Source organism: Hemitrygon akajei, chromosome 14 (genome assembly GCF_048418815.1).
Source record: "Hemitrygon akajei chromosome 14, sHemAka1.3, whole genome shotgun sequence".
Classification (NCBI taxonomy): Eukaryota; Metazoa; Chordata; class Chondrichthyes; order Myliobatiformes; family Dasyatidae; genus Hemitrygon; species Hemitrygon akajei.
In genome coordinates this window covers 23,186,872-23,212,396 of record NC_133137.1, presented here as the reverse complement: position 1 = coordinate 23,212,396, position 25,525 = coordinate 23,186,872, and the positions used below count along the sequence as shown (strand labels likewise).

At 38.4% G+C, this 25,525-nt stretch overlaps 1 protein-coding gene across 1 annotated transcript; it reads left to right on the top strand.

The window, feature by feature from the left end:
* Positions 1–252: 252 nt before the first annotated feature.
* rnf215 (ring finger protein 215) lies at positions 253–24,910 on the top strand. The gene is made up of 10 exons (XM_073065672.1): positions 253–574; positions 6,381–6,515; positions 11,483–11,554; positions 11,823–11,908; positions 14,168–14,222; positions 15,416–15,520; positions 16,201–16,320; positions 17,782–17,919; positions 19,629–19,731; positions 21,821–24,910. Exons 1-10 carry the CDS (start codon positions 263–265, stop codon positions 21,841–21,843), a joined length of 1,149 nt encoding a protein of 382 aa, XP_072921773.1. The 5' UTR covers positions 253–262; the 3' UTR covers positions 21,844–24,910.
* The last annotated feature ends 615 nt before the right edge of the window (positions 24,911–25,525 follow it).

Here is a 25,525-nt window from a genome sequence, read left to right as displayed (position 1 = left end):
TTGCCTCCAAAGGATGTCCGTAATCCGGCACACACCTGCCAGGCAAAATGATGATATCTTAATATTTATTTATTTGCGGGTCTATGATTCCAACAAAAGACTAATTTGGCCTCGGGGGGGGGGGACCTTTATCTCCCTTGACCTCGCTAAAGCTCCCTTAGAGAGACCGGCCCCGGGAAGCTCACGCTGGCTAGCGCCGTTGCCCCGGTAACCGCCGAATCCATCCGGTATCAAGCGCCGGTAACCCGGAAGGCGATGCGCTATGATTGGCAGGCGACCTGTTTTGGGCGGAGGGAAGATGGTGGCGGGCACTGGCTTTTATTTACTGTTCGCCGGCTGCTTCCTGCGTTGGTGTGCGGCGGCAGCTGAGAAGGTGGCGTTGGTGGACGTTTTGCTGATGGATTCCCGGAGAGGCTGGTCCGCAGAGCTTGGCTTCAAGTCGGGCAGCAACTATCGTCTGCAGGGTACCGTGTTAGCCCTTGGCAGCGGGCCTGACAACCCCGGCCAAGGTAACGAGCGGCTGGGCTCCTTTCCCAAACATAACCAGGACAGCTTAGAAGGAAGCTTAATATTAGTAAGTGTTGCATTGCGTCCCTTTGTGGATGACCGATGCATAAAATATTAACGCAAATGCTCTCATTTTGGTGTCTGTCTATATCCTCCACCCTTTCTCTCTTCGCCCAGTCCTCTGAAATTTGCAGTTTTATTGTGAGTTGGCTATCCTTATCCCTGGTTCTTAAAAAAATGCCGCAAATACTTGAAGTCATCTCCGCACCCTCTATTAATACCTCACATCTAAAGTCATCTTTTTAAAGCATTGTTGGCACATTGTTATTTGTTACAATTTTGTTGGTGCATCCTGGTCGCTCCATTGGGGTGTGGGGGGGGGGGGGGGAATTGCTGTACTCGCCAACGAATCCTCATTGTTTGTCAAGCTGTTTTTGTGCAATACAGTAGTGAACGTACGTCTTTCTTTCTGTAACAGTAATGCGATTGCTTAGAGTAATGTTTTCACATTAGTGATCTTGTAAAATTTGTGTTTTGTTCGGATCACCTTCGGAATACCCAAAGGAACAGTAAGGTGTTTACGTTAACAGACAAAGAAGCGTAGAATTTTTTTCCTCCAGTAACTGCAATTTTTATTTTATTCAGAGGATGTTCTTTATAAATTGAGGAGTTTTTGTTTGTTTCATTGATTTTTGGAATATGCTGTCACTAACAAAGGCAGCCTTTATAGACCATCCTAATTGCTCACAGAATAATGCCGAACGATCTTCTACAGAGGCGGTCTCTGTGGCAGAAATTGACATAATATTTAGATTTCAGTGATAGTCGAGGAAGTGCCACATATTGCCAAGTTGGATCAGTATGTCATGAAGCAGGTAGTGGAGTTTAGGTGCCTTTGTCCTTCTGGGTAGACAGTTGGAAGTGTTGTTGAAGTAGCCTTGGCAAGTTGCTGATTGTACATTTTGTGCTGGCTGTGGATGGAATATGAGTCAGATGGGCTACTTGTGTTGGAAAGGTGTTGGGTTTCTTAGACTGTTGTTGAGTTGAACTCCTCAAGGCAACTGGAGAATATTCTCTTTAATTTTTAATTTCTTGTAGCTGATGCATTGCTTTCCATAGAATATCTTGTTTCTGCTATAGTCAGCTAGCCGCCTTTTCATGCAGTTATTTGTTCGCTCAATATGTATCGTGTCGAATGACGTGAGCAATCACGGTCTTTCCATGACCAGATTGTTCTTGGCAAATTTTTCTACAGAAGTGGTTTGCCATTTCCTTCTTCTGGGCAGTGTCTTAACAAAATAGGTGACACCGGCCATTATCAATACTCTTCAGAGATTGTCTGCCTGGTGTCAGTTGTCGCATAACCAGGACTTGTGATATGAACCAGCTGCTCATACAACCATCCACCACCTGCTCCCATGGGTTCACTTGACACTTTGCCCAAAGGTGACCTGCAGGCCAGCAGAGGGATGGAGTACCTTGCATCTCCTCTAACCGGAAAGGTCAGTTACAAGCCAAATTGAGGCAGCAAGATCCAGGACCCAGACCATAATGATTCGAGTGAACTCAATGTTTGGACGGAGACTTGAGCACTGTGCTGCATTGGAAAGGTCGGTTACAGGCTGAATCGAGGTGGTGAGGTCCAGGCCCCAAAGCGTGTTGAGGCTCTTCAACCTGATGTTTAGTCATCGATTTAGGCGCCCAGCCAGATTGAAAAGGTCAGAGTGTTGGGGCGCTGAGGCGAGGTACAGATCAGTTCAGATTGCTTCTCTGTGAGGTTTACTGGGCTTTGCACTGAACTATGGGACTCCCTTTCAGGATGCTATTTACTTGAGGGGTTTTTTCTGTGTACATTGGGTTTCTTTGTTTCGTGGCTGCCTGTTAGGAGACGAATCTCAAAGTTTTATAACTTCGATATTAAATGTATTTTGAACCTTGCTGGAGATGTATCACCACACCACCATCCAAGCTTAAACTGTTAGCCAGTGATAATTTCCAGGATGTTTCTGGGAAGTCCAGACTTATTAAATTCAAAGGGTGAGTGATACTTTGTTGTTGCTGTTGAGATGGTCATTACACAGCAGTTGTGTGCCATGAATGTTACCTACCACTCATCTGTGCTCAAGTGGCTTTATATGTGGATTCAAATCTTTTTAAATCATTTGCAATTATTCTCACTTGTTGTATATGATGGCAGATAGGCCTTTCATTAAGAAGCTTAAAATGATTGGGCATAGGACACTGCCTTGAGAAACTCCCGCAGCAATTCCCTGGTGCTCCAGCAGTCCTGTGCATCTTATAAACATGAGAAAGTCAACAGATGCTGGAAATCCAATGCAACACACACAGAATACTGGAGGAAATGAATAATCAGTCGATGTTTTGGGCCCATCCTGAAGAAGGGTCTCGGCCTGAAACGTTGACTGTTCATTCATTTCCATAGGTGCTGCCTAACCTGCTGAGTTCCTCCAGAATTTTGTGTGTGTTGCCATCTTACTAGCTAATGAGCAAGTTATTTTAAAGCAGCAATTTACTGGAAAAGGATAGCTTTTGTCCTACCTATATTAGAATGTACTATCTTGATGTAATATAATTTGATTCAAAAGATCTAAAATGTCCCGTGTACAAAGGGAAGAGTAGCCAATTTGCTGTTTTATGACCTTAGATGGAATTTGAAGTTTTTTGTTTTCTGTAGAAATTCACCGTAATTTCAAATTTTATCTTTTGCTTACAATGTAGGAGGCCATTTGGCCCATCAGATCTGTGTTGCCTCTTGGTGCAATCCCATTCTCCTACTGATTTCCCTATAAACTATTCTATCAGATGTGCCCAGTAAGACCCTCTGTCCTCCCAGACATCTACACAAGGGGTCATTTTTGTCACAAATTAAACTGACATTCAGCATATTTTTAGGATGTGGGGGCGGGGGGGGGGAACCTTGAAGACATAAGGAAAATGTGCAGCCTTCACATAAATGGCTTTTCTGTTCTGATTCTGGGGATTAACATTTCCATACCAGATTGTGATGCAACCAGCTAGGGTCCTCTCCACTACAGAAGTTTGTCAAAGTTTTATATGACATGCCAAATCTTTGCGAATTTACGAAAGTGGAGGTGCTGTTGTGCTGCCTTTGTGATGACACTTGGGTGCTGGTCCCAGGACTGATCTTCTGATATGACAACACTAAGGAATTTAAAGATACTGACCCTGTCCACCTCCAATACCCTGAAGAGACTGCAGGCTAAAAACAGGCACATTAGAAGCTACTTAGCCACATTACCACCCATCTGTAAGTGCAGCTGCTCTTTCCATTTCACCTTGCACAATGTAATTGCCTTTTATTTAAGGTTTTGGAATTGCATTTGCAACTCTGAAATAGAATGTGAAATTCTATCATGTCACTCTTGAAGATTTTTAATCATGTAATTGCGAGTTCATTCAATCTCATTACACATGTTACAAGCAAGAGAGAATCTGCAAATGCTGGAAATCCAAGCAACACACATAAAATGTTTTTAATGTACTGTTCTGCTGCTTCAAAAAGCTAATTTTCATTGCATTTATATTTGGGATATGTATGCTCATAGCTGACCTGTGGTGTAGTGGCATCAGCACTGGACTTCTAGGTGAGTGGCTTCAGGTTTGAATCCAGCCAGCACCTTGAACGCTTCCCATCTGTGCTGGGTTGAGCGTTGAACTAACAACTTGGCCTTGTAAAAAACAACTGGCAAAATGTTAAAGGCATGGAGAGCAATGTATACTCACGATGAAAACTTTGAACTTGAGATGTACAATAGACTGTTTCCTGTTGGGTCCACAACATCAGTTGTAAATACAGGTTGATGTGAATTTTCTGGTTACTGCAGTCCAATCATCTGTAGTCCCTTTTCTGTGCTGTTGTCTCCAATCTTGCAGACTTCATTAAAAAAAAATTACTTCAACAATTAGGCCAGCCGTGATGATATTAATTTAATTTTAATTGCAAAGTAAGCTTTTATGAATTCAAAAACTTCTTGGGAGCCCCGCAACAATCTCCCACTGGGCTGTAGTGTCCTGACTTAATTGGCTTGTGGACTTTCTTTTATTAGCCTGTGGGAAAACATAAATGTATTTTTTAATGATATAGGTTAATGGTTTATGATTGTTCACAAACCTTCAATGCATAATGAGAAACTAACCCACCTTGACTGTCCATCAGCCTTGTAATACTTCCATTGTGGTTAATTCATTGCAACTTGCTGATCTCAAATCAGTCAGAAGTCTGCACTTTTCACCTGTATCTAGGACAGACTCTGTTGCAAGGGTCCCCAACCTGGGGTTTGCAGACCCCTTGCATAATGGTATTGGTCCATGGCATTAAAAAAGGTTGGGAAACCCTGCCCTAGTGTGCGTTCTGCAATATGTGCATTGTGTTTTAAAAAATGTTATGAGAATTTGATAGCATCTTAAGGCATTACTTCATCTGGCATTTCAGAAGAAAGCGATTAAAATTTTTGATTGGCTTGAGGCTGCTGCTTTGCGCCATGTAACTACAAGGTTAATTAACCAGAGTATAACAGAATATGTTTGCTTGTTCTGAATAATCTAAAAGCAGGTCACAGGCTATCACTGCTCATCCATTGTAGGTCGGGTTTTGGTTAATGGACAGTTCTTTTTATTCAGCCGGCTGGTGGTGTAGTGGCATTAGCTCCCGAGTTCAAATCCAGCCGGCTCCCTTGCATGCTTTCCATCCGTGCTGGGTTGAGCGTCGAGCTAGCAACTCGGCCTCGTAAAAATAAGAAAGCCTGCTAAAAAAAAACGCCGTCACAATGGCATTCGGATGACTCCACTCGGAGTTAAGGGCTTTCTTCTTTCTTTGGAATAAAGATAGTGAATTCTGGCCAATTAAGTGGCTACCCCAATTAGCCAAAGTTTCATGGAAATAGTTAGAAAGGTGTAAAAAAGGCAAACTTGTCATTTAACTGAGTAACAAATTATGCATTTAAATGAAATACAGAACAAATTAAAATATTACTGATATTATTATAGTACTATAAAACTATGTATTGGTTCCTAATAGCAATTGACAGATGAATTCATTCAGTGTATACAGCCCTGTTCTTTTGATTGACTGTAAATGAACAAAATCAGTGCAGACACCTAGTACAGATGATGAATTACCTTCATACAATGCTTTCAAGGACTGCATATTTTAAATTTTTATTTTCATTCTAGCATTCAGGGTGATTGTCAATACCTTCAGATTCTTTGTAGTTCCTAACTTGTTGAAGTAGTGAAATGGTATCATTTACTCTCGTGGCTGTTCCTGGCATCTCCTGGGCAAAACAGTTCTGAATTGCCTTACTGCTTGTTTCTCACCAACTACCAGTGACAAAAATTCACAGCTTTTTGAACACAAATGTCACTTTTTAAGAACTGTTCGCTCTAAGCACAGTTTAGTATCGAGCAGCCACACAAATGCACACAACTAGTTAGAAAGTATTCAGCTAGTCTCCTGTCCCAATTAAGCAACAGTGTCAAACATAAACAAAGGAAATCCTGGCTATTTTCTTGATTGGTTTTTGTTCTTTAAGAGCTGTCCCAAATAAGTGGCTGCCTTGGTATTTCCATATAAAATGTGAGTTCATGTTTCGTAGAGCTATATATAAAAATTTCTTGTGTAGATGCTTCAGAAAGTTACTTACTAGATAATATGTTTGCTTTTCAAAGGGAAACTGCCTTGAATTATGTTTTTTTATTGTACTAGAATAATATTGAGCATGTATGGTGAGGTATTATTGCATTTCAAATTTCTTAAAGCACTATTTTAATACAATTTTCCCCAGCTTTCAGATTTTTTTGTAAATAAAGCAGAGGTTATTGGTTATTTTAAGGTTAAAGATGAGCCATTGGATATCCAACCAAACAAGGGAGAAAAATGGATTGGAGTTGTTTCTGTTGATGAAGACCAGGTTGAAAAAAAAGGAAGTAGCAAACAGGAATCATTTGCTGCTGCAGTTATCAGTAAGGCAAGTATCACAATGTGCTTTTAATTTTGAAATAAGCTTGCTAAACCATATTTTGTAATTCTTAAGTGCAGAGTGGTATACTATGTAGAAATTAACCCTCTGGACTTTCATACTTATGTAAATACTGTTCTGAACTCCACTCCAGTAGATATTACAAACAAAAGAACATCTGAAGATGCTGGAAATCCAAGCAACCAACACACACACACGGCTGGAGAAATTCAGCAGGTCAGGCAGCATCTATAGGGAAAAAATATACAGCTGACATTTTGGGCTGAAATTCTTCGGTGGGACTGGAGGAAAAAAATATGAGGAATAGATTAAAAGGTGGGGGCAAGGGAGAGGAAAACACCAGGTGATAGGTGAAACTTGGAGGGGGAGTGATGAAGCAAAGAATGGGAAGTTGATTGGCGAAAGAGACAAAAGGCCATGGAAGAAAGTAAAAGGGGAGAGGAGCACCAGAGGAAGGTGAGACGAGAGGGAAAAGGGGATGGGAAATGATGGTGGGGACATTACTGGAAATTAGAGAAATCGATGTTCATGCCATCAGGTTGGAGGCTACTTAAACAATATAAAGTGTTGTTCCTCCAACTTAAGTATGGCCTCATCACAGTGGAGGAGGCCATGGATGGACGAATGGGATGTGGAATTAAAATGGGTGGTCACTGGGAGATCCCACTTGTAGATATTACACTTGTGTCCTCCTTGCCTTTTCGTTATACTTTGTATGTTGTAAGAAATCAGTCCTACAGCCTCATTCTAAGATAATTTCATTACACACGTTATTCTGTATCAAATAAACTGTCATAAGTTAACAAGATTCAATAGTTATCATATATACTTTTCTAATGATCCTTTTAAGTGACCCCTTTAAAGTACAATAATCAGAAATAAGGTACAAATACTTCAAAAAGACAAAATTTGTCTTAATTAGCAATTTTATTTTAGGAACTCAGTTCAGGGTGCAGTTACATCCATAGGTTTGGAGAACTGTCTAATTATGCCTTTTGTGTATGGATGGAGTTTCCCATCATAGTTCTGATTGTGAAATCTCTAAACTACGGTTGAAACTAATAGGAGACTATAAATCAGTATTATTGGTGTGTTACGAAGGTGCCACAACTCTGAGGGTACAAAGTAGCCCCCTCCTTTTTGAGAATCGCAAGATCGCTATTGATTCAGGTCTGGGACTCAGGAAATGAGAGAGAATCCTCAAGGTTTTGGAATGTCCTGGCCCCTCAGCGATACAAAGCCACGGATAACGGCCATTGTCTCTTGGAGACGGAATTGTGTGTTGAGTACTGTACTATTCATTGAAGCCCTCAGGGAATGACCAGACTGGGCTGGTTGAGGGATTGCATCATCCCAACCTGATTGACATCTGAGACCCCGTGAGTAAGGATAAAAGAGGGTCTGGGGAACAACCCTTTCAGACGCACCAGGAGAAACGCTAGAAATCCCGTGACAGCGTTTAATAGTGACAGCCGGTGGGGCCCGCGTGTGTCCTTTCCCGTTGCCTGGGATTGGCAGGACTGACCACGAAAGAACGGCTTAGTTAAAAAGAAAAGGACACCAACGAAATTTCGAAGGATCGACATCATAAAAAAGGAAACTCTGGCAAGTTCCAAAATCTCTCTCTCTCTCTCCAACAATTGAAAACCCAGCGGTCCCCAAACGCGGGAGCCTGCCTGAGCTGAATGACTTTTATATTTCCATCGGACAATACATTATCCCCTAGACAACGATAGAGCTATTTCTTATTGATTATTATTATACCCGCGCTTTTAGATTTAGTATTGACGACGTATATTATCTGTATGTTTGCATTGATATTATTTTTGTGTATTTTTATCAATAAATACTGTTAAAAATAGTACCATCAGACTTCAACGGACCTCTCTATCTTTGCTGGTAAGTGACCCAGTTATGGGGTACGTAACAGGTGCAAGACAGTTATTAACACTCATTAAACAAAATTATCTGTTATTTGGACTATACTTCCATGAGTTATTTTCCCATTCAGTTCAATTTTCTCATTTAAAGATAACATTTGAGGATCCTGGCAAATCCTGTAAGGATTTGTCCATAGGCGTGTTATATCATATGTGGGAATTTGGATGCCATTTAAAAATTGGTGTTCTTAAGTTATTAGCTCTGTAAATGTCCATATTTCATTACTACATTCATATTTGGCACGGAATATGACAGGGAGGTTACTGAAGAAGATTCTTTGGGATAAAGTTATACCAGCATCTGGAAAAGTATGGATTTATTAGGAATAGTGAGTATGGCTTTGTGTTGGGGTGTTGATAGCTTGATAGCTTTGAGAAGCTGACGAGGATGCTTGTGAGGATAAGGCAGTGGCTGTTGTAGAAATGGACTTTAGATCATAGTAGACTGACCTAGAACGTTACAACACATGGGATCGAAGGAGATTTGGTAGATTGGATTAAAAAATTGACTTAGCCATAGAAGACAGAGTGTAGTAATGGAGAGCTGTTAGTCTGACTTGAGGTCTTCGATCAGTGATATTCAACGGGGACAACTTATTTGTGAGATAGAAATGACTTGGTCAAAATACAGCTGAGCTGATTAGTAAGTTTGCAGACAACACAAAATAATTAAGAGTTGTGGATAGTGAGGAAACAACAGGATATAGATCATTTGGAAATATGGGAAGATACATGGCAGATGTAGCTTAATCTTAGCTAATGTGGAGTGCTCTGCTTTGGGAGATCACAATTAATGTGAAATATGCAGTAAGTGGCAAGGGCTGTTAGGATCATTGATGTAGATGGGATGTTCGGGTGTACGTCCATAGCTCCTTGCAAGTGGGAATACCAGTAGATAGGGTGGTAAAGAAGATATACAACTTAATTTTCTTCGTTGTTGTGGGGGCATTGATTTTTTAAAAAAAATGTTATGTTGCACTCTGGTTCGGCCACATTTGAAGTATTGTGCAAATTTCTGATTGCTACATTCAGAAAGGATGTGGAGGTTTTGGAGAGAGTGCAGAAAAGATGCACCAGGATGTTGACTAGTTTAGAGAGCATTAGCTACAAGTAAAGGTTGGACAAACTTGAATTGTTTCCTATGATTGGAGGCTGATAGACAATGTGCATATAAAATTTACGAGAGCTATAGATACATTTTCCCCAGGGTGGAAATGTTAAATACAAGGGAGCATAGGTTTATGGTGAAAGGGGAAAAGTTTAAAGGAGATCATGAGTTAAGGTTTCGTTACGGAGTGTAGTAGATGCTTAGAACGTGCTGTCAGGGATGGTTGTGGAAGCAAGTACCATAGCAATGTTTCAAAAGGCAGATGAACAGGCAGACGGGATATAGACCATGTGCATTCAACGGGATTAGTTTAAATTGGCATCATGGTTGGCACTGACATTATTGGTTGAAGGTCCCAATTCCTGTACTGTTCTATGTTGTAAATGACAGATAGCATTAATGACACACAACTGTGTTCAAAGGGCAATCAGTAGATTTAATCACTGGGCAGTCAATGACTGCTACTTTAACAGCTGGATATTCTGTGAGGAGCAGCTTACATTGTGGTTCCCAAATGCCTTTTCTCTTCCTGTGCTGTATTTTAAAAACATGATAAAATTCTCTTCCCCACCCACCCAAACATAGCACAAATAATACTCATTTAAAAGTTTAAAATGAATACTTGATTAGTTGTCAAGCATGCATGAACACAGCAAAACCACTTCCTAGGTGCTGTTCTTCTGCCACTTGGCACAAGTATTGGAACAGCAGGATGGGTGCATCACTATGGCTCAATTCCCCTTCATGCCACATACCCTCTTCACTTAAGGACTTGCTGCTCTATCATCAAACCCGGGACATCTTCCTAGTTCCGCAGACTGGAAGCAGTTTAGGAAAGCAGTTTGTATCTGCCTTCTCAATGGCGATTGGAGATGGGCCTTAAATTCTGACCATACCACATTCCGTGATTGAGTAAATCTAAGATAGTTTGCAAATCTAAATTGGTAAATTCAATCTACTGTCAATTATATTATTCAAAGAAGATTGTTGTAATTGTTTCATCATCAAGGATCTTTTAAATCTTTTTGCTTGTAATCATTTTTCTTGGGTATATTTAAAGCTGAATATTATCATTATAAATACAAGAACCATCAATCAAACAAAACAAATATTCTGAAATTGCTGTTCGGATTTTAAGATCTTCTAAAGCCGTTAACTTGTTTCCTGAAAAGGGTCTCGGCCTGAAACATTGACTGTTTCAGAATCCGATTCACTCTCACTAGCAAATGTCATGAAACTTGTTAACTTTACGGCAGCAGTACAATGAAATATATGAGAAATGTAGAGAAATTCATTTATTGTGTAATGTTGATTCACTTCCATAGATGCTGCCTGACCTGCTGAGTTCCTCCAGCTCTGTGTAACTCAAGTCAGAATAGGTTTACAGACTAATATTTGTTGAATTGATTGCCAAGATAATGTTTCAGCTTTGCCGTACTTATTCAATGTTGAATTGATAAGCTGTAAACACAACTTCGCCCCTGCAATGATGATTAATGGCATGACTTTGCAAAAATGGTTAAGGATATAGGTCTATTATTTTAACTTTTTCTAAGATTGAATTTGCTTCTTTGATAATTTATTATTAGCTGGTATATTAATCCCAATTCTTGTTCAGCGGGTTATATTCGTCACTGAACCCTTACCTGAACTTCAAATTTGAAGAATAATAGAATCAGAGAATCAGCAGATCTTTACAGTTAAATAATATATACTTTATAATTTCAGATCACAATTAAAAATAAAAGCAGATGGTGGTTTGTATATTTAAGAAAAGTGTATAATAATTTACAGCAAAGCCTAAAGACTGTTAATCTGATGTTTTATAGTTGTATATTTTGTCAGTCTTGATGCCAAAATGTGCTTTCTAATAGTTCAGGTGATAGGTGACTTTTTTTTTGTTGCAGATGAAGAGAGCCCTTGTTTTGGGAGCATCAGCCCTGTTTATTTTGGTTTTAAATCAAAACACCTTCACTGAGGTAACTTTTTTAGTTACACACATTTTATTCACAGTGATCTACATATTCCAGTTGAATTGTCTAAATATGCAGTTATTTAGTTTTGCACTGATTTGTTTTAGTGTTGCTTGATAAATACAGAAACAAATAGCAATTCAGCCTTAATTTTATGAAGAGTGTAAGAAGATGCAGCAATTTTCTAATCAGATGGTAGTTGTGAAATGTTCTGAAACTTGTGTATTTGTGCATGTTGTTACCATAATGAGAGATTTCAAAAATTCTTATTAAGATGGACATCTCCCAAGTGCTTTCGAAACCTGTGGTTGTAATGCAAAGCTCTGAAAATGTAACCAAACTTCTGGGAGCCTTATTAAGGTGAGCTAATACATGATGGTGTTCAGCTGTATTAAGTGAATCTCATTTACATTTAGCATTGTGGTCAGTCTGAAATATTTTCATATTATGCTAGGAAGTATTTTTTCCAAATAAATCCACTTATTTAAGTACAAGATAACTCCAAGACACTTTTTCTAATTTTTAAGTCATTATATAGTTCATCTTATGACTTTAGTCTTGAAAAGTTAACACATTAATACCCACTTTTTGTTGCTTAATGGTAATGTTTTTTTTACTGGTCCAATGTTATTTTCCCCTTTTCTCACCTCACTGGTGCAATGACTGTAGCATTTGCTATCACACAATCAACGCCTTAACTAAGTTCATCTAGGAAGTAATGAGGATGGCTGAAAGAATACCATGGATTCCAGTTAATTGGGACTTATCAGGACCCATTTTGGCCCAATTAAGCAGCTGCCCCAATCAGCTGAAGTTCCATGGAAATAGTTAAAAAGGTGTATAAAAAAGACAAACTATCATTTAACTGAATAACAAATTAGGCATTTAAATTAAATATGGAAGAAATTAGAATACTATCAATACCACTACAGTACTATAAAACTGTTAGTTTCTAATAGTTATTGATGGAAAAATTCATTCAGTGTATGCAGCCATGTTCTTTTGACTGTCAATGAGCAAAATGATTCGACACCTAATGGGACCACCTTCATACAATGCTTTCAACAACTGGATCCTCCAAATCATTGGAAAATTCAAGATGATTGTCGATACCCTCAAGTTCTTTGTAGTTTCTAACTTGTTGAAGTGTAAAATTGTTTCATTTTCACCAACAGCTGGTTTCTTGCATCTCCAATTCTGAATGCTTGAAACCACAGTGAACAAAAGAGTTCTGAATTGTCTTACTGCTTATTTCATGCCAACTGTCAGTGACAAAAATCACTGCTTTTTGAACACAAACACATTCAACTGACGATATATAAAAACTGTTTGCTCAAAGCATTGTGTATTGTCTAACAGCCACACAAGTGCATGTGACTGGCATTAGAAACTGTTCAGCAACAGTCTCGTGTCCCAATTAAGTGGCATAGTGTCCCAAATATATGAAAGATATCCCGGCTATTTATTTATTTTTGATTCTTTAGGATTTGTCCCAAATAAGCTGATGCCCGAATTAACTGACAGCCCAATTAACTGGAATTAACTGTGTTGTCTTTTCTCTTAATCTCAACATTTTCTTGCTGGTTAAATTGAAAAGGGAAATAAAAATTTCCTTAAGGAAATTTATGTGAGGGGAAAATTAACTAAATAAATATGAACTGTGAAAAAAGCAACAGATTTTGTCAGTTTTTGTCATGGGTTCTCACTATAAGATAATTGTGATACGAATGGTCTTCTTGGAACGCAACCCCTCTGTACCACAGTGTACAGTACAAAGGAAGAAAATGTGCTCTAGTCCTGTCTGCTCTGAATAGAGAAACAGGAAATATTAGTTCATTGATGAGTTTTTGTATGGGTAATCCTGAAAATTTAGCACTTAAGTCAAAACCTTTGAGTCGTTACATATTCTCCAGACAGCAGGAAAATATTGATTTTTATAGCAGTGTCGACCTACATCTCAACCTACAAATACTAATTTTGCTTTTGAGATCTGTCATAGTTCAAGAGTATCAATGGGTTATGAAATTACTGTTTTAAAGTTGGGAGTACACTTTTGCATTATTGAAGATGTACAGTTAAGTCAAGTTTATTGTCATTTAACTATATACATGTATATAACCATATAATGTATATAAAAACCTTTCTCTGAACCAGGGTGTAAAGCATAGTGGTACATATAACACACAATAACTTACGGAGTTAGGGATAAAATCTACAGATGAATCACATAACAAACTAAAGTGCATTAATATTAAATATTGCAAGAAACGGAACAGATTAACCAGTGACATTTCGAATACGATGTGGCAGGGAGTTCTGAAGCCTAATAGCCTGGGGGAAGAAACTGTTTCCCATCCTGACAGTTCTTGTTTTTGTGCATCGGAGTCTCCTGCCTGATGGTAGAAAGTAAAAGAGGATGCTGGATGAATGAGAGGGATCCTTAGTAATACTAAGGATATTCAGTAGAATTCTTGCTGCTCTTTAATAATGCAGCAGATATCTTAACTGGAGATTAGGGCAAATTGTGCTGAGCATAATATCCTAATTTTTATGTAAATGAACTATGATCATAAATATTAAGCATACAACAAGTGTTTTTCATTCTTTTTTTAATTGCAGTGGTCTTCGTGCATCTGCTAAAATAACTTTTAAAAGCATAATTCAGAATGATCTGGTATGTTAATTTATTTCATTTAGAGATAGCAGTTTAATTCCTGAATAATTATAAAATGGTTTTACCTATTTATTTTATTTGTGTCATGAATTTATCTAAGTTGTTGCATGTGCCTTCAGATGAATTGTCTTCAATTTTGTATTTTTATCAAATTAATATCTCCTCTACACAAGACAGTAAATTCTAATGCTTGTATATACTGTCTTCTCCTGACAGATTTTCATTATCATCATGGAATTTATTACCCATTTATCTTGTACTCTCCTTTTTCTTTCCAAACTTTTCACTTGCCCGAATGTGCTCTATGAAATATATTTACAGCCTGAATGCTGCTCCAAACCCAATTCAAAGGAAATCCATCCCAAAGGAGTGGTTTCCTCTTTCCTCTGTACAAGGGCCAGCTTCTGCCACACAATTCATTTCTGCCACTACAATTTTTCTGCTCGTTTAGCACAACATCCTTTTCCCCATCTCTGTTATTAGTTCTCACATGGAAAATGATGACTGGATCCGCCCCCTTCCACTCCATGTTCCTCTCCTGCCCTGAGATGTCCTTAAACCTATCATGGGGCAGACAAATCACTATCCTCTTGCCTTGTACTCCTAGTTACGGAAACCTCTGTCTATCCATCTCAATATACATATATACTAGATTCCTTTCTACTGCTGGGTAGTCCATATACCACTTATTGTTCTCTGTGGATCAAGGTGGTTTTCATTAACTGCCACAGAGTACGTTTGCAACACATAATTTGCCCTGCTGTATATGTCTTAATTTAATGTAAAGCTACACCATTGCCTTTGGCTCAAAGTCCACATTCTGTCAACAGTGCATTCTGTGGCAAAACGTGAAATGCACCAAACTTGAATTTGATCACAACCAACTTCGGTGAGTTCTCCTCACAAGTGTGGAGACTGGTATGCCTCTGCTACTAAGAAGGCAATGAACACCTAGTAATCCCACTAAATGTAACCTCAATGATTTGGAAATGCATAGTTGTCCTTCAATGGCACTGAAGCTCAAGAACTCCCTCCCATTTGAAACAGTACCTTAACCAGAGGACTGCAACAATCCGCTGAGTGGTTCACCTTTAACTCTGAGGAGCAGTTATAAGTGGACAATAAACTTTATCTTTGTCGAGATGCCTGTCATGTAAAATGGTTTTAATAATCATCTTTCTCATTACTATCAGGGAGTAACATTAACACTGTGGTCAACCTGTGGGCGTTCACGAGGTGGACTTTATGGGGAATGGCAAGGAGTTATTTGTACAGGAGAGAATAGCTCTCAGGTTCAGGTAAGGAATGAAATAATATCTTTGCAGACTTGCTTGAAGAAGATATTCATTTCTGGTGTAGCACCCTTTTCAGTAAAAAGTAAGAAAAACCAAGAGATGGCGGTGTGAGATTATAGTGCTGTCAAATATCATAAAGATTGGCTTTATTTGTCACATGTACATCAAAACAGGCAGTGAAATGTGGTGCTTGATTCAGCAACCAACACAATCCAAGGATGTGTTGGGGGCAGTTTGCAAGTGTTAGCATGCTTCGGGTGCTAACATAGCAAGCCCACAACTTACTAACCCTAACCCGTATGTCTTTGGAATGTGGGAGGGATCTAGAGAGAACGTGCAAACTCCTTACAGACAGCGGCAGAATTGAAGCTGGGTTGGTGGCGGTGTAATAGCGTAATGGTCACCATGTCGCCGTTAGTAATTGTTTCTGAATTATTGTGTGGATTATAGATCTCTCATCACTAGTGCACTGCATTGGTTGATGAGGTGTTCAGTAAGAAGCCAAAATATTTCAAACAAATAACTTAAAATTGAGAACAGCTTAATAAAATGAAATAGAAACTGACTCAAAAGGTCATAAGTGAGAAACTTAATGCATTCCAATCAAACAAAATATTTTAAACTATAATTAATTATGTTGTCTCATTTGTGGTTTGAGGAATGTATTTCATTTTCCTTCACAGAAATATCTACATCAGCTGTGGAACACTATCCTGTTGGTGGGTTTAATCTTATGTACTGGAGTCATTGTGCAGGCCCAGTGGCAGTATAGACACTATGAGTCAAGCACTGAAGATTTGGAGGTTTGTGTTGCAACCCTGTGTAAACAGACTAAGCTGTGCTTAAAGATGCAATTGTATAAATGGGTTTTATAATAAATTATTTTTGTAATTTTTGAGTCAGGGAAAAAGGGACTTTAAATATGTTTAAAAATATAAAGATGAGAAGTTGTATTTAGTACTTGGCAAATTTGTGGAGTTTATTTGACATAATGTTAATGGGCTTTAAGGAATTAATCTGGCCTGTCAATCATTTTTTGTACTATTGGAGTATAAAAGTATAAATTTACCAAAACTATGAAGTCAGTTCTGAGCTTGCTATTTGCAGTTCTGAGCTTGCTATTTGCTATGCATGTACCCAATTTGGTAGGAGACTGAAGTCTTAAGATGACAATGGTGTGTTAATGAGAGGTAGCTAAGAGATGTAGATTAGAACATAATTAAGTCACGAAGTATTAAGAATGTAAACTTGCTATTTGCTAGAGAATGAAATCTTAAGAATGTAGAAGACAATGGTATGTTAATGAGAGGTAGCTAAGAGATGTAGATTAGAACATGATTAAGTCAATTGATAAAAACAATAGGGACGTGAGGTATGTGTAATATGCAACTATAGATCGATTACATATGCTAATGCAACTGGACCAGGAGATTGCTATAAAAAATGCTGTGTCCAAAGGATTGGTGGGCAATCAGCGATTAGTTCAATGACTGTCTCAGCTTTTAACCCTTCTTGAAGAATCTTCTGCGTCTCTTGGTCATTTGTGAGGCACAAAAAACCACGACAGTACCACCAAACTTTTCTCACAGCTTCCTGCAGTTCTGACTGAACTGAAGGCCTGTCTGTCATTGCCATAGCCAATCTATGAAACAGAGTGGGCAGCAAGCAGCCACCTGATCTGGCGGTCCTGTTCCTGACTGCCTTGATGGTTATTTTGATATCTTGCTTCTATAAAAGTCCTTTGCACTGTTTTGATCTCTGATATTCAAATAGATTAAAATAATTAAAACACAAGCTGCTGAAAGAAATTTACATTTACTTAAAAATAATTAAAGTTTAAAATCAAAACCAACACATGCTCAGACTTAGCTTTACGATCAAGGTTGACGAACCAATTCAAATGAATGGTTTAATGCCATATTAACCACGCCTGGTGTAATGTTGAGTAGCTAGATGCGAAGTACATCCTGCCCACTGAACTTCCTACACATTTGTAATCAATGTCTTGTCTCAGTGCAGAGTCAGGGAGTGATGAAGGAGGTCAAATGTGCTAATATGACCTCCAGCTTGTCTCTAATCTCCATGCTATAATGTACAGGTATGGAAGTTAGAGATCCGTTAACGTAAGAAACGATCCTTGCTTGTAGTTCTCTGCTGAAGTGAAAGTGAGGGTAAATACTTTTCAGGCCAATGAAATCTGTTTTACAATTTAACTAAGTACTATTTTAATGAGAATAATGATTTCTCTGTTCAAATATTTATAGATGAGCTTGAAGCAACAAATATTAAAGCAGCTATCAGCATTGAAAACAAGGAAATATTTTCCAAACAAAAGACAGAAAACACAGTCACAAGAACATGAGAATTGTGCAGTGTGCTTGGAAGAATTCCATAAAAATCAGGTGTGTTTCATTTTCATCATATAAGGAAACAAATGATTGAAATGTTAACTTCTCTTTCACATTTTTAGATTTTTAATTTGGTTACATTTTGCTGTTGAGCATCACAATGGGTTAATAGCTTAGTGACTTTAAATTGAGAGTTAAAACATTAGCTGTGATTTAATAGTAACCTATGAAATCAACAATGACCTTGTATTGTGAAACTAACATACACAGATACAGTTAAATATGGAAATGTGGATGTTTCTGTCAGTGATCTGCTACTCCTTAGGATATAGGAGTCAGTTCCTACTAGTATTTTCAGTTGTAAGTTCCTAGGAATTAAATGAATTGATGAGAATTAGAAATATAATACAAATAATTCTCACTGTAAGGCATTATGAAAATGCTATTCTTTATTGTATGTAGTATGAGTGTTACTAAGTCATAATAATCTTTTAAATTATCTGTGTGTGGAAATACTTCCCTCAGATCAATATTGAAAGATTGATATTTTAAGTTATTTCAGCTTTTGCCTTAATCTCCTGTATGTTTTGGTTTTCTCACTTATAAAGTATTGTTTGCCGTATAAGAATTCTTCACTGCATAAACATGAGATTCTGCAAATACTGGAAATCTTGAGCAAAATGCACAACACAAAGGAGGAACTCAGCATGTCAGGCAACTTCTACGGAGGGGAATGAACAGTCACCATTACAGGATTGCAAAGGAAGGGGCAAGATGCCTGATGAGGTGGGGGAAAGGGAGCACAAGCTGGTGGGTGGTAGATGAAAGATGGGTGGTTGGGGCAGGGGGAATAAAGTAAAAAGCTGGGAGGTGATGGGTGAAAGACATGAAGGGTTAAAAAAGGAATTTGATAGGAGAGGACAGTGGACCATGGAAGAAAGGCTCAGAGGAATGTGGTGGGCAGGTAAGAAGGAAAAGGCTGAGAGGGAAACCAGAATGGGGAAAGGAAAAAGAGAGAAGGGAAGGGGATGAAATTAGCAGAAGCTTCATGCCATCTGGTTGGAGCGTGCCCAGACTGTAGGTGAGCCTGAGAGTGCCCTCACTGCAGCAGTAGGTGAGGCCATGAATTCACATGTTGGAAAGGGAATGGGAAGTCGAGTTAAAATGAGTAGCTACCAGGAAATCCCATCTTTTGTTGCAGATGGAGCAAAGGTGAATTCTTCAAGTGATTTCTTCACTTAATAATTTGCTATGAGTGTTCAATGTGATTGGCTTCTCAAACTGTGGAATGGAGATCTCCTTGATTTAAATGTTAGAAAAGGGGAAGTCCATGGTACAGAGAATGAAAGCTATTTATGAAAAGTTTTCTTCAAGATCTGCAATGAGTGCTTCTAATAGCAAAATCCTGGACATTGGTTTCTGGTTGAACCTTCAGACCATTATGAAAATCTGATTTTTCTGTTGAAATATCAAGTCTCTGAAATTTTCAAGCTATTGTGCATCTTTATTTGATATTCACACCATTTAAGTCTTCTGTATATCTTTTTATTCTTTATGATTTGGCTTCCCTTAACTGGATGAGGTTATGGTACAAGCTAAATGTATTTAAGCCAGACTAAGATGTTTGAGGGTTATTTGGTAAATTTATTGAGCATAGGTTAATTGATTAAAATTACTGTTAGAAGAAAATTAAGAATGTTTGATTCAGCTTTTTTTATTCAAAAAAGAGTAACACGAGTTTGTATGATTTTTTTTATTTCTAGTGTTTGCGAGTACTACCTTGTCTACATGAGTTTCACAGGGACTGTGTTGATCCTTGGTTGCTACTTCAACAGACTTGCCCCCTGTGTAAGCGAAATGTACTGAGTAAGTGTTTATTTGCACAAATGTTATCAAACTAGTATTAATAAAGTAGCTGAGAGGAATGTGTTGGATTGTAGGTGGCTAAGGTAATTCAATTTAAGACAACTTCTGAAAAGGACTGTGTGACACTTGGTTTCTGAATAATAGTTATGGGATACAGTGACACATACAAAATGCTGGAGGAAATCAGCAGGCCAGGCAGCACCTATTGAAAAGTGCACAGTTGATGTTTCAGGTCAGGCCCAAAATGTTGACTATACTCTTTTCCTGGGCTGATGCCTGACCTGCTGAGTTCCTCTGGCATTTTATGTGTGTTGCTTTGGATTTCCAGCATCTGCAGAATTTCTCTTGATTGTGATGGGATGCAGTGACTTATTTCCCTTGCTTCTTTACTAATACTGCAGACTTAAAATTCACCATACCATTTGCAGGATCGGCAGTCAGTGAACAAAGCAATACCATAATATTTTACATCAATAGTAGAAACCATTATTAGCTAAGAAGTCAAACAAGTCGGTGATTTTCTTCCAAAAACTCTTATTGTTACTGCTCTCTGGTGGACAGAAATTTTTTTTTAAAAATAGGCTGAAGCAACACACACGAAATGCTGGAGGAACTCAGCAGGCCAGGCAGCATCTATGGAAATGAACAGTTCGACATTTGGACTGTGGCACTTTTTCAGGACTGGAAAGAAAGGGGGAAGATTACAGAATGAAGAGGTGGAGGAAGGGGACAGGATAACTGGAAGGTGATACGTGAAGCCAGGTGTGTATGAAAGTTAAAGGGGCTGGAGAGGAAGGAATCTGATGGGAGAGGAGAGTGGATCTAAGGAGGAGGGGACCCAAGGGGGAGATGACGAGCAGATGAGAAAAGGTAAGAGGCCAGAGAGGGGAATAGGAGGAGGGGGAAGGTACCTTTTTTTAACCAGAGGAAGAAATTGATATTCTTACCAGCAGATTGGAGGCTACACAGACAGAATATAAAGTGTTGCTACTCCACCCAGAGGGTGACGTGACCTTGTCATGGCACAAGAGGTGGTCATGGACCAACCAACATGTTGGAATGGGGATGGGAATCAGCAATAAGATGTTTGGCCACTGGGAAGTTCTGCTTTTGGTGGATGGAGGCGCTTGACAAAGTGATCCCCCGATTTATGATGGGAACTAATACTAAAAAAGGCCGGCTGGTGGTGTAGTACATCAGCACCAGACTTTGAGGCAAATGGTCCTGGTTCAAATCTGACTAGTTCCTTGCAATTTCCATCTGTGCAGGGTTGAGCGTTGGCTTACAACTTGGTCTCATTTTTTAAAAAAACGACAAGCGCTAAGGAAACGCCAAAGAACCGCACAGTTCACCACATGGCGCAGAAAGGAATATATATAGTTCTTAAAATGGGTTAATTGATCTGACTTTTCCTGTAACTGACAGGAAAAAGTCAGAGTTGCTAGCTTGACGCTCAACCCAGCAGGAATGGAAAGTGTGCAAGGAACCAGCCAGATTTGAACCCGGGGCCATTTGCCTCAAAGTCTGGTGCTGATGATACTAGGCTAGTATTTTTTTAGTATTCCAATCATAAATTGGGGGGCCACTTCATTGAGCACCTCCACTCCATCCGCCAAAGTGGAACCTACCAGTGGCCAAACGTTTTAATTTTGACAAATGTTTAGAAAATTCTGGGGTCTTGTTTCATTTGTTAAAGATACAGGTACTAAATTTGCAATGAAATTGCTTCTCTTTGGCTCATTGGTTGCTGGAAATAAGTTACTGAATTCTACAGAATAGCAGCATCGCAGACTTGGTCTACATGTCTTATCATGGAATATTGGGATTATTGCAGGGAGCCTTGGCATTCCTGAGTTAATACTGTATTAGGTGCCTGTTATGTCTTTTTACTATACAAAGTGACCAAGACCAGTGCCATTTCTCCTTTGAACTTTGCTGTCCTGCATTCTCTTGAGACCTGTACACAGAAGAATTTAATTTATGGTCATGGGTCTATCTGAAATCCTGCAATGTTACAGTATTCGGCAAAGCTCTGGAATAAGGAAAAGTTCACAAAATTAACCTTCACCTGTTGTCTTTTTTTAATAAGGTGATCCATATGGGAACAGTTGACTTTATTCTTCATTTGAAGAGAAGGAAAAGCAGGAAACTACCTTGACTCCATTTCTGTAAACAATTTGAAACTTTTTATATTGCACTTTATTTGTATAATTCTGCACAACCAATTAAATTTGGGGAATTAAGTGAACATTTGAACTTAAAATTCGGAGCAAGATAATCTCTGTAATCGTGTCTGTATTCTAAGTTTATTGAATTGCACAAACATGATGTGAAGTATACCAGCTATAATAAATCTGTGATGCAAAGTAGACCTGTTTTGGGATTATTCAGGAAGAGCTAGTTAGTGTGTACTTTTGTGATTTGTGGTTAAGTTTTTGGAGCACTGTAGATACATTCAATGTTCACACTAACAGTAGAGATGCTCATTCTGCCCTTTATATTGTGTATGCATTCTTTATAGCTATTTTTGTATTGCAAAAATGTGCACTGAAATGTATTTGGTGTGTATTGATAAACCATCAGTGGGTACTGTTGGAGAAGAATATAACCATCTATCTAAATCCTTACAGACAGATGATGGACACATCTGCATCTGAAAGCTGTTATTAGCTTTTAGTAATTTGAGAACCGGGCTTGTGGTTTAACTGTTGCTGCACCCAAGAGTAAATTCTGAACAACTAGTTTAGCATCCCCCTAACAAGATTGTATGCTATTATTTGCAATCTTCAGAAATGACATCAAGTTACTGAGAAGCTTGTCGTTACCATCCAACCCTCTAAAATTTACAATACAATTGAAAAAGGTCTTGTTAGCTGATCTTCCTCATGACAACTGACTGCTGTAAACTGATCAGGCACTTGTAGAGTTAGCTACATGACCACTGTAATCAGCATTTTAAAGAAAAATAGAGGCTCACCTGAAGAAATTGCTCTAAGGTTTCTTTAACAGACAATAAAATAGAATTGGGGAATTCCATATCTGACCAATTATTTTTCAGAAAGGGTTAAAACATTCAGTAATAGTTGAAAGCATGTATTTTGACAAGAAAATGCACATTCCCAAAGTATGCATTTTGCATTGTAACACATTTTTAAATTTTGTGAGCGGAGGCATTAGCAAGATGACGATTGTGATAACAAAATGTTACATTTTCTTATTGTTACCAGAAAAGTACCTGAACTCAAATATTTAGTGGCTCTCAATATGTATTTTCCTTCCAGTTCCTCATTTTCTGTCATGTTCTGCCACTGATTCTCTATATTTTTGGAACACTCTATATTTTGTGGTAACCTACCCTCAAACAGACATTAAATGAAGTGAGCAGATCAGTGAATGTCTTAAAGTAATTCTTTAGCACTTAAATATGGTTTAGATAATTTAAACAGTTGCAGTTCAAATATTATTTAAAATCCTAAAGCACTTTGATAATGTAGCAAAGGAAAGGAATGCAGAATTTCAATGTAAATTGAGACCACAAACGAGCACAAGAATTAATGATTGTTGATTTAATTTAAAAATACCATAGATATCTGTAATTGAGTTTTTAAAAAGTAATAAATGCAAACTATTATATTCTGTTCATTAAATGGAATGATTCTCTAAAATTATACTCTCATCCCATTTACCTTCCTGCTTTTCAAATATTTACCCACTTCTCAATGAAGTAACCAACTGTGCATGACTTGGCACTTGCTTTTGGGCTCATCATCTATCTGCAGATTGTTCCTAAGAGTTTTGTGATGCCATAGCTAAGGCTGTAACACTAGATAGAAATGTTAGTGGATGAAGGTCAGGCAGCAGATCCTGGCCTCCTCTCCCTGCATCACCCTGAAGGCCTTCTGACAGCTTGTGCTGTCTTTCCATTCTTTCTCATCACTTTTAAAATGCATTTAATTAACTGCACACAGTAGTGCAGCAGTTACTGCTGTTGCCTTGTGGTTCCAGAGACCTGTCTTTTCACCATAAACTTGATTCCATTTCTGGAGTTTGCATGTTCTCCTGCAAAGACGTGATGGCAAATAATTGGCTACAATTGGCCCCATCATGATGCGATGTCAGGATTTATGTAGATGGGTGTTTGATCGTCAGTGCAAACATGGTGGGCCAGAGAGGGCTTGCTTCCATACTATTTGGTTATATGATATTAACATTAATTAATTAAAGAAGAAGAAAACTGCAAAATACTTGTCCTTTTCCATCCAGGTTGGAGATTCCATTTGGTTGAATGAGGTTGTGCAGTTATGTCAGTTGTGGATACCATGAAGCTGAAACTTATTTTTTGCCCGTTACCCTGCTGGCGTTTAGGGCAGCAATGAAGGTCCTCCATTTCTGTCTGTCCATATAGTCACACACGAACATAAAAGGATTTGTCATTGCTGTTTCCATAACAATTTCTTTTTTGACCAGTCATGGTTTTTGGCTCTGAACTGACCCCCCCTCCCCCAAAACCTGAAGGACCGGTGGACCAGTCTTAATCTGTCCTCCACCCTTTGACCTGTTTGGCATGGGTGACCCTACCAAGAGCCAAAGCACAAGGCCCTGGCTCCAGCCAACATAGCTCTCCGGGTCATTGAGGCACGCAAGCCTCCAAACCCTATGATGAGGTTGTGGTCCTCTTGGAGGATGAAGCTGAAAGGCCAGATAAAAATCTCTCCCACCCCTTAGCTTAGCATCTTACATAATTTGCATTGACATTTTGCTGAGGTTGTGTACAAAAGAGGTCAGGCGCTAGTAGAAATAAGCAAAGCATTAATCTATGCACTGCAGCTGGTCAGCAGTTCTCTATAGATTGGTTAGCTCAACATTAGTGCATTCCAGATGTTGTATTTGCCATCTGTAGCTTTTGATCTTGTTTGTACTTTGTGCATGAAAATAAATCCATAGATTTTGTGATTTTCTTTGTCAGTAGAACAAATGTTGATTATTCACCCTGAAAACATTTCATAATTTTACCAAGTTCTGTCAGATCTTTATGAGCAATTGGTAATTTTTGTACCTTTCTCTCTATGTACTTCATTTCTGTTATTGCTCTGCTGACTATTTGTGTTACTTTCTTCATATCTTTAATATTATTTAAATTAACACGTCCCATGAAGCTTAAAATAAAATTTCAAATGTATCTTTTCATTTGTTGTTATTATACATAGATATAGAGAGAATCAATTATTTTCTTTATCTTTAATTTCTAAGCTTTGAGCTAACTGAATTCTTTTTATTTCTGGGATACAGTAACAAGTTAAAAGAAAGGTGTTCTAAATTAGGATCTCTGTTCAAATACATGTTAACTTAATGAAACAATGCCATTTAAAAATTATAAAGTTGAAATTCTGCAGATGCTGGAAATCCAGAGCAGCACATAAAATGCTGGAGGAACTCAGCATACATTTTTAAGGAATCCATACACGCTACCATCCACTAATTCCTTGGGATATACAATGCCGAGAACATCACCAATTTATTATGCATGTTCTTGAATGTGAAGAGTCACTTTCTTGAACCACCATTGTAAATTTGGTGAAGACACTTGTATGGTACCATTGGTTGGAAGATCCACAACTTAGAACCAATGACAGAATGACTCAATATTTTGTAATTCAGATGTTGAGTAAATTATATTTGATGGTGTTAATATGTGATTGAAATACAAAATACTGAGTTATTCTGCCATTATCATTGGTTCTCAGTTGTCTAAGGGGGCTTCTTCCCCTCTGCCATCTGATTCCTAAATGAACAT